This window comes from Eschrichtius robustus, chromosome 18 (assembly GCF_028021215.1).
Source record: "Eschrichtius robustus isolate mEscRob2 chromosome 18, mEscRob2.pri, whole genome shotgun sequence".
Classification (NCBI taxonomy): Eukaryota; Metazoa; Chordata; class Mammalia; order Artiodactyla; family Eschrichtiidae; genus Eschrichtius; species Eschrichtius robustus.
Genome location: NC_090841.1, coordinates 25,145,244 through 25,158,752, shown reverse-complemented (window position 1 = coordinate 25,158,752; position 13,509 = coordinate 25,145,244). Strand labels below are relative to the sequence as shown.

At 37.6% G+C, this 13,509-nt stretch overlaps 1 protein-coding gene across 7 annotated transcripts in view; it reads left to right on the top strand.

Moving 5' to 3' along the window:
• The window catches only part of DGKH (diacylglycerol kinase eta), a 184,609-nt gene that overhangs the window by 157,180 nt on the left and 13,920 nt on the right, over positions 1–13,509 (top strand). For 5 of the 7 annotated variants that reach the window (XM_068526471.1, XM_068526468.1, XM_068526469.1 and 2 more), the window contains exons 26-29: positions 2,495–2,600; positions 3,604–3,696; positions 6,441–6,560; positions 7,768–7,876. In XM_068526471.1, coding sequence (XP_068382572.1) covers positions 2,495–2,600; positions 3,604–3,696; positions 6,441–6,560; positions 7,768–7,876 — 428 coding nt within the window. Of the gene's footprint in view, positions 1–2,494; positions 2,601–3,603; positions 3,697–6,440; positions 6,561–7,767; positions 7,877–9,360; positions 9,492–13,509 lie in introns of all 7 variants that reach the window. The other 2 variants (XM_068526472.1, XM_068526470.1) reach the window with 2 other exon arrangements.

Sequence of the window (13,509 nt, the reverse complement as noted above, 5' to 3'; positions counted from 1 at the left end):
CAACTACTGAGGCCACGTGCCACAACTACTGAGCCCACGTGCCACATCTACTGAAGCCGTCACGCCTAGAGCCCATGCTCTGCAACAAGAGGAGCCACCACAATGAGAAGCCCATGCACCGCAAGGAAGAGTAGCCCCTGCTCGCCACAACTAGAGAAAGTCCACAGGCAGCAATGAAGACCCAATGCAGCCAAAAATAAATAAATAAATTAATTAATTAAAGAAAGAAAAAAAAGTGAAGGTTGACCAGATTTGCTTTTGGTCTACCTAATTTGATTCCCCGTCTGTCTTTATAAATTTTGCAAATGATGAAAATCAGGCTCACTCATTAATTTTCACAATGTATTCATTCAATATTCAACAAATAATTTTGAGCCTCTTCTGTGTGCCAACCATCATATTAGGCACTGGGATGCCACGATGACTGCAGTCCCTCTTCATAATTTGCTGGCGGAGTAGCAGGAGGGAGATGTGTGGCCAAAGATCTGTCACAGGTCACACAGTGGGCACTGTGGATGCACAGAGGAGGCCAGAGACAGTGAGGGAGGCCTGCCTGGAGGAAGTGACTTCTCAGCCTAGTCTTGAAAGAAGAATAAGAGAAGGAGTAATCTAAGAATGGGAGCCAGCCTGGGTAATAAAACCCAGAGGAGTGTGAGTGCATGGTACTTTGAGGAAATCTCAGGGTGTTTGGAGTGACTGAAATGTTCACGTGGTATATTTGAGAGTGTGGAAAATGTGGACAGAGAGGTGAGCGGCAGGGGGGCGGGGGGGGGCAGATCTTTATCAGGGTGTTTCTGGAAGCAATGTGAAGCACTGTCCGCAGAACAGCAAAGCTGGGGCAGGGGTGAACACTGTCAGAATGGTCCTGTTAGGAAACGATGGACTGAGCCAGTAGAGATGGGAAGGAGATGAGAAGGAGATAGGTTAGGGTCTAAAGTTGGTACACAGGAATGTTCAGGATGATCCTAAGGTTTCTAGTGAATGGCTGGTTAGACTAAGGTGCCTTTGACGCAGCCATAGTATTCAGGAAGAGGAACAGATTTTGAGAGGGAAAACGATGGGTTCCATATTGGACTTACAGAATTTCAGTTACATTAGAAATACCTAGGAGGAGATTCAGTTAGCAGTTGAAAATGTTAATCTGAAATTGATTTACAACTTTCTTTTTCCTTGAAAATTAGAATAACATTTATCCACCTCTGTTCTTCTTATTAATAACCTCTTCTTCATGATTTCTCAAGGTTATTGGTAAGGATGCTTAGGTGACATTTGCAAGTTCCTTTGTGCCTTGGATATCAACGTATGATCCTTAAGAATTACACTCCTGATTCAGCCATGTGGGGCTTCTGTCTCTTCTTTTGTTCTTCCCTTTCCAGATTGAAGATCATTTTCCTTGAAGATGTTAGAAGCAAAAGGATTAGGATAGTCTTACCTTCTTGTCACCTGCAAAGCTTACATCACTTTCTAGCAATCAGTAGAACTTCTCCTTTTTATTTTTTTGGCTGTGTCAGGTCTTAGTTGCAGCGCACGGGCTCTTCATTGTGGCGCTTAGGCTTCTCTCTAGTTGTGGCATGCATGGGCTCTCTCTAGTTGTGGCGCATGGGCTCTGTACTTTGCAGCACATGGGCTCTCTCGTTGAGGCTCCCGAGCTCAGTAGTTGTGGCACGCGGGCTTAGTTGCCCCGTGGCATGTGGGATCTTAGTTCCCCAACCAGGGATCGAACCCGCGTCCCTTGCATTGGGAGGCGGATTCTTTACCATTGGACCACCTGGAAGTCCCTCTCCTCCTTTTTCTTCTTGGCCTCATTGCCTCCAGAATTGTGTCATTCTAGGACTGTTCTTGAAGGTTTATATTCCAAAGGACTGTGGCACTACAGGCTTTGGCATTGGATAGACGTAGATTCAAATCCTGGCTCTATCACTGTATGTGATTTAGTATGTGATTTAGTATCACACACTAAATCTTTCTGAGCCTCAGTGTCTTCATCTATAAAGTGGAGAAAGGTAACCACAGCTACCTTTTAGGTTGTGAATATTAAATTAGATAAGGAATATAAAGCACTTAGCATATAGAAGATATATGTGGCAATGTTTTTCCCCCAATCTGTTGTATTTGTGCCTGGTTGAAGTTTCAGTGAATAAAAGATGTGTCTACGCTCTACATTTGGGACCCCTCTCAACTTTCCAGTGATACAGCAAAATGAAATGTTACTATGCCCTTTTCTTCCAAATAGCACCTCAATATGCTTACCTCTGATTCTAGGTCTAACTTTTTTTATATACAAGATTTGGGGTTAGTACTTTTTGTTGCAATAGGGTTTGAATTTTGTAAATCTACCCCATGCCATTCATCATCGAGCAGTTATTAAACAAATAAATTTCCTTTCATGACCTTTTTTTTTTTTAACTTGTTTTATTCTACTGTTTCTACACTTCAGAAAACTCGGCAGTGCTCAGAGAAGTTGTCTGTTCATTTGCCTCGTTTTTGCTTTCAGGATTTGTGACGCAGCCACCATCCACTGTCTTTTGGAGCAAGAGCTGGCGCACGCAGTGAACGCATGCTCCCACGCACTGAACAAAGCCAACCCACGCTTCCCAGAGGTGAGGAGCTAATGGTAAATGCCCATTCCACAGATTTTTTTGGTGTTACACATATAACTTGATACTATAAAATGTGCCACATCCTTTGAAAGAACATAATATTAGTCTATATGCGTCTCAGCCAGAAGCTTATCATTCACTTGTGGCCAGGTTTTTCTTCATTTTCCTTTCCTGCTGTGTTTCCATTCCTGCTGTTTAATTTGCTTCCTTTTTTTCTATTTCACTTTCAATCACTGGTCACCTTCCCATCTTCCTTGTGCTCCTTCTCTTTTTAAATACTACCATTCCTCTTTTTTACCTTCTCCCCTGCACCTTCCTATAGGGCAAACCTAGATACCATGCATTTAACTAGAGCTGTTCATTCGTTTTTGAAGTTGTCCACTGAAATGATTCTCCATTTTGTTTTACTAAATCAGTAAATTTAGTTAATTTTCTAATGTAGAAGTTAATAATAGAGAGGATAGAATATAAATGTGATGAAATGTGATGTATGGCGTAGAGAAAACTGGTAACATTATTTTTACCCTTTCAATTATTCAATTGATTTACCTAAGTTATTATACAAATAAGTGTTAGTCCTCAAGATTAAAGTCTAAAAATCAATCTGGTTGGAACTATGGAGAGTGAAACTCAATGGATAGAATTAATTATGATCAGATGATGTCCCTTTTAAGACATAATTTTCTTTGACTTAATTCTTGTGGGAATATGTGTCTGTTGTCGCCAGCATATACATGTTTGTGTGTAGGAGATGTGGTCCTGAGTGTATTCACTATAGTCAGTGCATTCTTTTGGCTCTGTGCTGACAGAGTTAGAAGAGGTAATCATGCTAACAAATGTGAGTGTGAAATTTTGCAATTACAATAGAATTTTGGTAGACTTTTTAAAATATTTGCGATGTGAATTTAAATCGGAAGAGTAAAATGTAAAGTACTCGCTGATGATTGAATCCCAATTTAATACAGAACTACTTGTCTTTGATGTTTTTGTTTTTTTTTCCTAGAGTCTTACGAGAGACACTGCCACTGAAATAGCCATCAATGTGAAGGCCCTATATAATGAAACAGAGTCTTTACTAGTTGGCAGGGTTCCTTTGGTAAGGAAAAGAAATGATGGATAACATCAGAATGATGATAAATGTATGGTTCTTGCCTTCATTAGGGAGCATGCATTCATCAGATTCTAATGCACAAGCAGCCTCTGGCCTCCATCCCTAGAGCTTCCATTTTACCTAGCTTTTGCCTTCAAGAAAATTTATGGCTACACCTGGGAGTTACACTTTAGGCTAACAGGAGTAGAGATTTCCCCTCATCGTGTTCTTTTTTTTTTTTTTAATAGATCCTTATTGGAGTATAATTGCTTCACAATACTGTGTTAGTTTCTGTTGTACACCAAAGTGAATCGGCCATATGCATACATATGTTCCCCCCAGTCAGCTTTGAGAATCTTGAGCTTTACAGAGAGTGGTGGACATTCCCTAGGGACTCATTAACCCATTAATGCAGAAAAGTAGAGGAAGTCATGAGTTGTGTTCACGGAATTAACATTTGAAATATGATTGTTATTTTCTAGATTTGCTTAGATGATGCTTTCTAGATTCGGTATTTCAAGAACTAAATTTCAAGAACTAGACAGTCCATGGACCTCAGGCCTAAGTGCTAGGAATCCATAGATTTTTCTGTCTGGTTTGCCCACAGTCCTTTACTAATCAGCCTTTCTTCCCTCACCCTTGAAATGTTCTAGCACGTTGGGTCTTTTCGCCACCTAGTGTTCCATTGTAGGTTATTCACACATGCTGTTGTAACTGTAGAAGGCCTGATACATTAGCTCTTGTTTTCTTCCTTGTAACAATTTTGATTAATTGATAGGTGATGATCTTAAAAAACATTTCTCTTTACTGTAATTTTATCTCTTTCTTGGGAAAATTTATACATCTAAATAAAAGGGAGAATAAAAGTCATAGTATCTGGCACAGTGGAGGAATGGAGGTGTGTTCCATAGCCTAGCCAACTGTAAGTGATTGGTTGGAATATCTGCTTGACTGGAGGCCAGAGTAAAATGTATCCCCCTTGAAGCATCCTTTGCCCTGAGAAGAGAAGCTTAAAGGCTGCATGAAGTCCATTGGTTTTACCCATCTCCGAGGGAAACTCAAGTATAACTTCCTTGGGGCCAGAGGTGGCTACCTCTGCTATGGTCATGAAGAGAAATTTTTAGGAAGAAACATTGACTATCTCTTCTGATAAAACCAATGGGAAAATCTTCTTGGCTATTCTTGGCACTTCTATTATTAACCTGAATTCTTCTTGCTGCTCTTCTAAAATTAGTCCTATAGAAAAGCCAGTGAGCTGTGACCTTGGTCCCAATTATTGGATGAAGGACATGTATTTTTTTGTGTTATTTGAAATACATTTAAGATAATTTCCGATTGACGAGAACTAAAAGCATAACTTATTCTGTGTTTTAGCTCTCTACACTGAAAGTACCCATTAAATGTTACTTGGTTAATATTAATCAATTATATTATGCTAATATATAAGGATTCCCATCCACTTTTAATTCTTCTGTCATTGTCAAATATGGATGTTTGGTTTGAAATGTATACCAGTGAATTTTTAAAAAATATTTGGCAATATTGATATCAAAATAGTCAGTCATGTTTGAGAGCAGCTAAGTTATATTCTTCATTTTGCTTGTAGAATGAATATGCAATAACCATTTTATCAATTTTGTAAGACATATATTCTTAGGCTTAAAGGAAAGTGGTAAATTTTATTTGACCTGGTGGAGAATCTCCATAATTTTATTAACTTCTAGAAATGCTAGATCCCTTGAATAACAGAGCGGAAAAAATAATGTCCCTAATAAATAAGAGTAATATTCTCTCTGAACTTTCAGCTTAAAATTCTGTGAACCTATATGTAGGTACTCTACAATTTTAAAGTAGTTTATAAAAGTATTGATTAGCTGGAAGAGATCTTAGAAAGTGTGTAGTCACTTTCTACTATTTACTGAGAAGGAAACTAAGACCCCTGAAATCAATTCATCTTCCCTTGGTTGCATAGTTAGTAAAAAGGCCAGGTCTAGGATTCAGTCACCTCCCTTTCAATTCTGCACCTAACAGTGTTTGTTTCACCTTTATTCATTTACTGAATTTGTAAGTGACTTTTAATAACTGCTTCAAATGGGTGGATAATAGGTGACCAGTTAAATTCTCTTTAAAGTTTGCTAGCCCTCTTCCAGGTTACAAGCCATTTAGCTTTTTGCTTTGCCCTGATTTGTACAACTTTTTGTCACAAATTTTCCTGAGATCCATGGGTCTTTTTTTAACCTGTTATTTTAATTATCCAGAGGATTTTTGTGCCAGGCAGTTCTTATTATATGACATATTTTTGACCAATTTAAAATATTATTATTTGTTCACACAGTGACCTATGAAAATCAGCATGATTTTTGTCACAGAGAAGTAGAATAATGAGATTACTCGCTAGTGCAAGCCGGCAGAATGGGTGGATGGATGCGTGGATAGGAAGGGAGGAGGGTTGGATTTACATAGAAAAAACATCACCATAAGTAATACTTTTCCCTGTGCAATTATTAAAGTCACACTAGCTACTTACATCATCTTTGGGAAGTAAGGAATAAATCTATTCAGATTTGCTTAAATGAGCTCAGTATAAAATAATTTGTTCTTTTTTCCATATTCTTTTTTATTAAAACCAACAACAATCTAGCCTCATCTGATAAGAGATGAGGATGTTCAGTGTCAGTAAAATAATTTATTCTATTTGAGGTTGGTCACTGAGGCTTGTTTTATTTTGTTTTTAATCTGCTGGTCAATAGCAGTTGGAATCTCCACATGAAGAGCGGGTATCCAATGCCTTGCATTCCGTGGAGGTGGAGCTACAGAAATTAACAGAGATCCCTTGGCTTTATTATATCTTACACCCAAATGAGGATGAGGTATGTAAAATTTGGCCTGTTTCTTGATAAATGTGTACACTTTGTGACAATAGAATTTGAATGCATCCTTTGAAAAAGAGATGTTCAGGGGAAAATACATTTTGAATATAGTCGTCCTCCCTTATCTGCAGGAAGTACGTTCCAAGACCCCCAGTGGACACCTGAAACCTCAGATAGTACTGAACCCTATATATACTATGTTTTTCCCTATACATACATATCTAAGATAAAGTTTAATTTATAAATTAGGCACAGTAAGAGATGAACAACAATAACGAATAATAAAATAGAACAATTATAACAATATACTATAATAAAAGCTATGTGAATGTGGTCTCTCTCTCTCTCTCAAAATATCTTATTGTACAAATGTAATGCCTTTTCCATATCAGCTAAGCACTTCTCATGCACTGTGGCTATAACCTTTGCAGTTTGAGATGCAACAGCAAAGCTAGCATGAAGTTCTTTTTCCTTCTTCACAATTTCACAGACAGAAGATTCGTTCTTACTGTAGGTCTTAGCAAGCTCAGCATACGCTTTTTCTCTTTCCTTATTAAGTCGAGAACTTTCAGCTTTTCATTAAAGGAAGCAATTTTCATTAAAGGAAGCTTCTCTTTGGCATATCTGAATTGCCAGCATCACTACTCTTGTGCCTCGGGGCCCTTATTAAGTAAAATAAGTGTGACTGGGACACAAGCACTGTGCTACCACAACAGTTGATCTGGTAACTCAGATGGCTACTAAGTGGCCAACAGATGGGATACGCTGGACAAAGGGATAATTCACATCCCACACGGGATAGATCAGGATGGCTCACGATTTCATCATACTACTCAAAACAGTGCACAACTTAAAATTTATGAATTGTTTATTTCTGGAATTTTCCATGTAGTATTTTCAGACCGTGGTTTACCGCAGGCAACAGAAACCGTGGAAAGGGAAACCACAGGTCAGGGGAGACTACCGTCCTACTTTCAAATGCACTTTTCTTGAACAAACGAGAAAAAGCTTTTATGTGAACAAAGGCATCTTATGGGAATCAGCACCTTTTCAGGAGTACGTTAACATCATGAACTTTTGGGGAAGAAGTTATCACTTCAACAATAGTTTGTGTGGATAACTTACATCTATGTTATCTGTGCTATCAGAGCGGGTTTGTCTTCTCTTAATATCCTGAGAAAATTCTCTTCTTGTTCGACTCGAACAGGAGCCCCCCATGGATTGCACCAAGAGAAACAGCAGAAGCACAGTATTTCGTATTGTGCCCAAATTCAAAAAGGAAAAGGTTCAGAAGCAGAAGACAAGTTCACAGGCTGGTAGGTGATCCACACGGGAAGGGAAAGTATAACATTATGAAAAAAATAACATATTGAGGTGATATCACTGAGGGGATGAAAGTGATCTGAGACTAGAGAGTGGTGATTATTGCACCATGTTATGAATGGACGAAATACCACTGAATTGTACACTATAAAATGGTTAAAATGGTGAATTTCATTTTATGTTCACTTTACCATAATAAAAAAATCATATCACACCTAAAATAAATCCAAATATGAGTAGGAGTCTGTAGTCATGAAGTTAACAAGTCTACAAGGTGGTTGCTGCTTTGCTGCTACTTTGCTGGGTGAATGTCAGCCTGTCCGTTAGATGGGTCTTCGTCTCGCTCAACAATAATTCAAGACTTGTAACTTGTTTTCCTTCTTCAGTGTGCAAAATCTATATCATTTTGATAAATGGAACGTAGAAACTTTCATTTACTCCTTTAGCTTGCTAGATATATTTTCCACCTCAAGTTATATAGTCTCTTCCTTCTCTTTTAAGGACTTACGATGCCATTTCAGCCCCTCAGTAATGACAGTCCACTGTGACACTTGTATTCTCAAGCAAAGATTAAACTCTCTCTTGGGTATTCTTTCAAGTTCCCTTTCCACCTTTCCTTAGAGATTAAATTTAATGCTCTACTACTGCTAAAGACCTTCAAGTTCTGTGTATATGATGGTAGGTGCCTTTCATAATCAAGTCATTTTATAACTCTTCTGAGTTAGCCATCTCATTTTGAAAAGTGATATATAACCTTATTTTGGACAATCGTAAAGCAGCTATTGAAGGGCATTTTAAAACCAAATGTGGCAAACAAGCAGACTTTTATTAAGCTAATCAATGTTGGGTAAAATGTATAAAAGAGTGAATGTACATACTGTAAAATAACAACCCAACTAATCTTAGAAAGCAGTGTTGACAGTTTTTAGATGATATTAAATTAACAATACATTTATTGCTATAATTATCAATAATGGTAATCATCAAAACCAATAAAGGCAGTACTTGAAGTCAGCAAGACCTGAAGCAGAAATCTGTGTAAAATTGTACCCTGTGTCAGACTTTAAATTTTAATTAGCATTTGTAGCTAATTAAACTATAATAAGTTTCATATATGGTCCTTAAGGAAATCATCAGAGCTTATTTAGACCTTGTACCACTGATCCTAATCATGAGAAATACATTTTTTATACATACTGTGCAGTTTGCATGGCTTTAAGGAGGAAATTGAGCTAAAGAGAAAGGCACAGGTGCACAGCAGTGAATGTCTTTGTAGAGTCAGATCCTTGTGTTGATTGATAGTCTGAAACTTGCATGGGAAAAAGTGGAATTGTAGTTTTGTTGAGACAATACCTTGAACCTTTCCCTTTGCTAGCACTGCCGCTGTACTCTGTTTCGCATCTTCTTTGGCCAACCTGTGCTTTGTAATGCATTGAGCATGTAGAAATTAAGGGGGTTTTGCTCTTAACTTTGGTAGTTCAGAAATGGGGCACAGAGGAAGTTGCTGCTTGGCTGGATCTGCTCAATTTGGGAGAGTACAAAGAAATCTTCATCCGTCATGACATCAGAGGGGCTGAACTCTTGCATCTGGAAAGGCGAGATCTTAAGGTATTTCCTTTGTGCTACTCTTCTGCTCTTAAAATTTTTCTTGCAAAACAGACTCCTTTTTCCTGTGCTGTTCTGTTCTGTGCTTATAGCTTGGCTTATGTTATGCAAACGTGCAGTAATCTAATATGCATTGTCCTGTGCTCTGAGTTCCTGGTATGCTTTTGAAACAAGAATGTCAGCAATATTTTTCTGTCAGAATCATTGTCTGACTGTTATAGCTAAAGCTTAGCATGAACTTAGTAAGTTTTCTCTGTATCCATTGGTATGGCTGTTCCTGTGCTAATATTTCCAAATGGATCATGTTTTCATCAGCTCATTTTTTTGGATCAACATGAAAGGTGATATTTGTTGCTGAAAATATCTAATAAAAGGTTAACAACTAAAAATTAATTCAAAATACCAATAACAAAGCCTTTCTAATATATGGAACTAGATGAGAGACTTACAGCAGTGGCTACTTAGAATCCTATGATTTGGTTGTGTTTCAAAATTGAGCTTTCAGAGGTCACATGAACAACTAGACAAATAAATTCAAATCTCCTTTCCACGACTTATTATTAAAATTGTATTCTTCTCAAAAATAAATTTATTATTTTCTTTAGTAAATGAAGTAAAAATTATGCCTTGTTTTTGCTAGAAAGCAGCCCAAAGCCTATTTGTCTTTTATGACAGGGAATGAAAAGTATTAATTCATGGTCTGCAGCAATTCCCTTTTATTCTTTGGGTGGGGACTCAACCATAGAAATGGCCAAAGAAGCATATTCTGTCCCAGGGTTAGAAGTAGGATTTTGTAATGTTATATTTTCTTACCCCACGCTGCCATTTAAAAATTCCAAGATTGATTCATAAGCAAGTGACAAAGCCTTCAACATTTGCTGGATTGATTCCTTTCCTGTAGACCAGGTTCTAAAAGGCGTAGAATTATGAGACAGTAAATTCCTAATAAATTCATGAACGGTTGTGCCTTTATCTACAACTACATTAGTAGAGATCTTTGATCCCATGATGGGTAACCTAAAGTATAGATTTTTATAAAGCAGAGTCATAAAGTTTTAGCACATCAAAAGTAGACACCACTTATACCTAAACATTTTTAGCCAGAATAATAATAAAATAATAGATTAACTAATTATCTTAGTTGAGAGTCCCAAATCTGGAACACAGCAAAATATATAGTGTTACAGTTCATAAAGTAAAAATTGACTTCAACACTTGAATACACCAAAAAATAAATGTAGAGGATCATTACATGCAACATATTTGTGTAGCTTCTGATATCCTTGGCAGGCAGCAATATTTATTGAATAGCTACTGATTAATATATTATGCCAGCTTCTCTAGGTGGCATCTGCCCTCTAGAAGCTTGCATTCCATTTGCCGTGAATAATCATATGTTCAAGGAAAAGATTGTGTGTGTATATAAATAGATATGTATATGTTACATATATGTACATACAAACATATATAAACATACACACACAGTGAGTGAAGCAGTTATTTGCAGAATAAAAAAACAAAGCTCACACAGAAAAGTCAAAGTTAGACTGATAGGACCTGGCTGGAAAAAAAATAAGAGTACAAAGGAGCTGCTGATTAAGAATTATGTTAGTAAAATTTCTATTTAGTTTTTCATGAGACATTTTTGTTGTTTTTATTTTTTATGCAAATTACATTCTTTCCCTTAAAACTTTTCTTTCAGAAGTTTTATTGACATAGTCCATTTTAACTGTTTTGGTTCTAAAACAGGGTGTGGGGCAATGGGAAAGGAAAGTAATTTTACAGAAAGAGCCTTCAGTGGAACAAAACCGAGCTAGAGAACGAGCCCTCCTCATACTCTGTGGTTATAGCTGTAAGGGCGAGCAGACCCTTCAGAGGAAAGTCTCTTAATGTTGGTGAAGGGTTACCTACTCCCTAGGTAATCTTGTCCATTCCCATTGCTTCGAATACTGCCTGTGAATATATCAGTGGTTCACAAGGTTGTGACCTCATTTGTAAACTTTAGGATTACATCACCAACTCTACTTGCTACTTGGCCATCACACAGGATGTCAATCTTAACGTGTCCACACCAAACTTCTACTCTCCTGTCCTACTCCCATTCTGCCCCTTCTCCAGTACTCTACATCTTAGCAACTCAGGGATGTGAGCTAGAGAAACCCAAGGTCATATTTAGCAACTTCCTCTTCCTTATCCTTTCTCCCCTAACTCATTAAACCCATCACATAGTTTGACTTTAATCTCCATACATTTCTCTTTCTCCTTTCCACAGTCCTTCCTCTTGCCTGTGTAAGGTCAGTAGCTTCCTAACTGGCCCTCGCATTGCTACTCTTGCCCTCTCTCATCCATTACCCACATTGCACAGTGACATTTTAACATCAGGTGTATCACTTTTCTGCTTAAAATCTTTTAGTGGCTTCCCATTTCAGTTAGAATGAAGACTTGCATCTATGGGAGGCCTACAAGGTTCTGCCTATATATTCAACCTGCTATGGAATACTGACCCTTGCTGGGCTATACCCTTCCACCCTGGCTCTATTTCATTTGTTTAAAAATACTGACCTCTCTCACCTTAAGGGTGTACCCTCCTATGGTATGCTTCTCCCCCTACCCGTCACCTGGCTAACTCCTGCTCAGATCTTGGCTCAGGTGTTACTTCCTTATCATCAAAACAACTAGAGATAGCAATGTGACAGTCTAAAGGTGGGAAAGGGGAAATATTGCTAACGTGTTTTAACAGACAAATAAACTGATTGCATCATTTTACCTCCTAGAAGGCAGTAGGAAAAAGTGAGGGATAACAAAGAAAATGGTAAAGACACAGGGGTTTTGTTTGGTTGGTTTTTTTGTTTTCTCCATTTGGAAAGTTGTATATGTGTGCGTAGAAGGATAACAATATCTACGAAGCATGCCTCTGCAAAGTTAAAGCTATTCATCCAAAGAAAGAAAAAGTCAACACTAAAGAATATGATAAAAATAAATATATAACAAACATCATGGCATAACTTTATCACAGCCTAACTCCTAGAAGATGTGAATGTATTGAACTCAAACTAAAGAAAATATAGCTAAGAAGTTAGTGTAACTCTAGGGAAAACATTCATCTCAAGACACCAAAATACTAATTCTGGGTAGAGTCTGCGTCTCTCAAAGAAGTTTTTATTCTTGAGAATACAGTGTGCACGTGGCCTAAAATAAAATATTTAATATTAAATGTATTTCTTAATCAGATAACTATGTTATCACAAAGTATAAAGAATATTGAAATAGTCCACTCAAATCAAAGAATCTAAATGCCTCTGTAAATGCATCTACATTTCTATCTTCCTGTAGGGTTTGGCCTTGCTTTTAAGTTTGCTGTTTTAGCACACACTCAGGAAACGTATAGTTGCCTTAAGACAAATTGCGGATGACCTGGTATCATATGAGCAAATATTTTTCAGGGTCAGTTAAATATTGTAAAAATGTTACCCTGAAATTATCTCAAGCTCAAAAAGAGCACTGGCTGTGGAAGGAGTATTTTCCAGAAGGATTCAGAATAATCAGTAGCATTGCTGCTATAGAATTCAAGGAGATCATAAAGTATATGGGAGAGAGAGAGCACGCGCATGTGTGTGTGTGTATCTTCTCAAACAAATAATCTTGTGGTACCTTATATTCTCTAGGCTGCTTTGAAAGTTGTCTTTTTCCTAATTTTCAAATATTGCACACTCTTTGTTTTGTGAAGAAGTTATTTGACTTCACACAAATTGATTATGCCCATTACGCTTAAAGAAGCTATAGGGAGGCCTTCACCATCTCTTTTAGTTTTTCAGAAAGCGAATGCTATGGCTATCTTGGATGGGTCTCATTTATCACTGCAACAAGTATTTGTTTGCCAAGCTCCTGCTCTGTGCTGCACACTCTGCAATCACCATTCATTTCGGAAAACTAAATATTGGGTTCTTGGTTCTTTTTTAGGAAGATAGTCCTTTAAGAAACAAGAATTCTGAGGGGAAGGAGTCAAAAGTGTTTTGAGGAA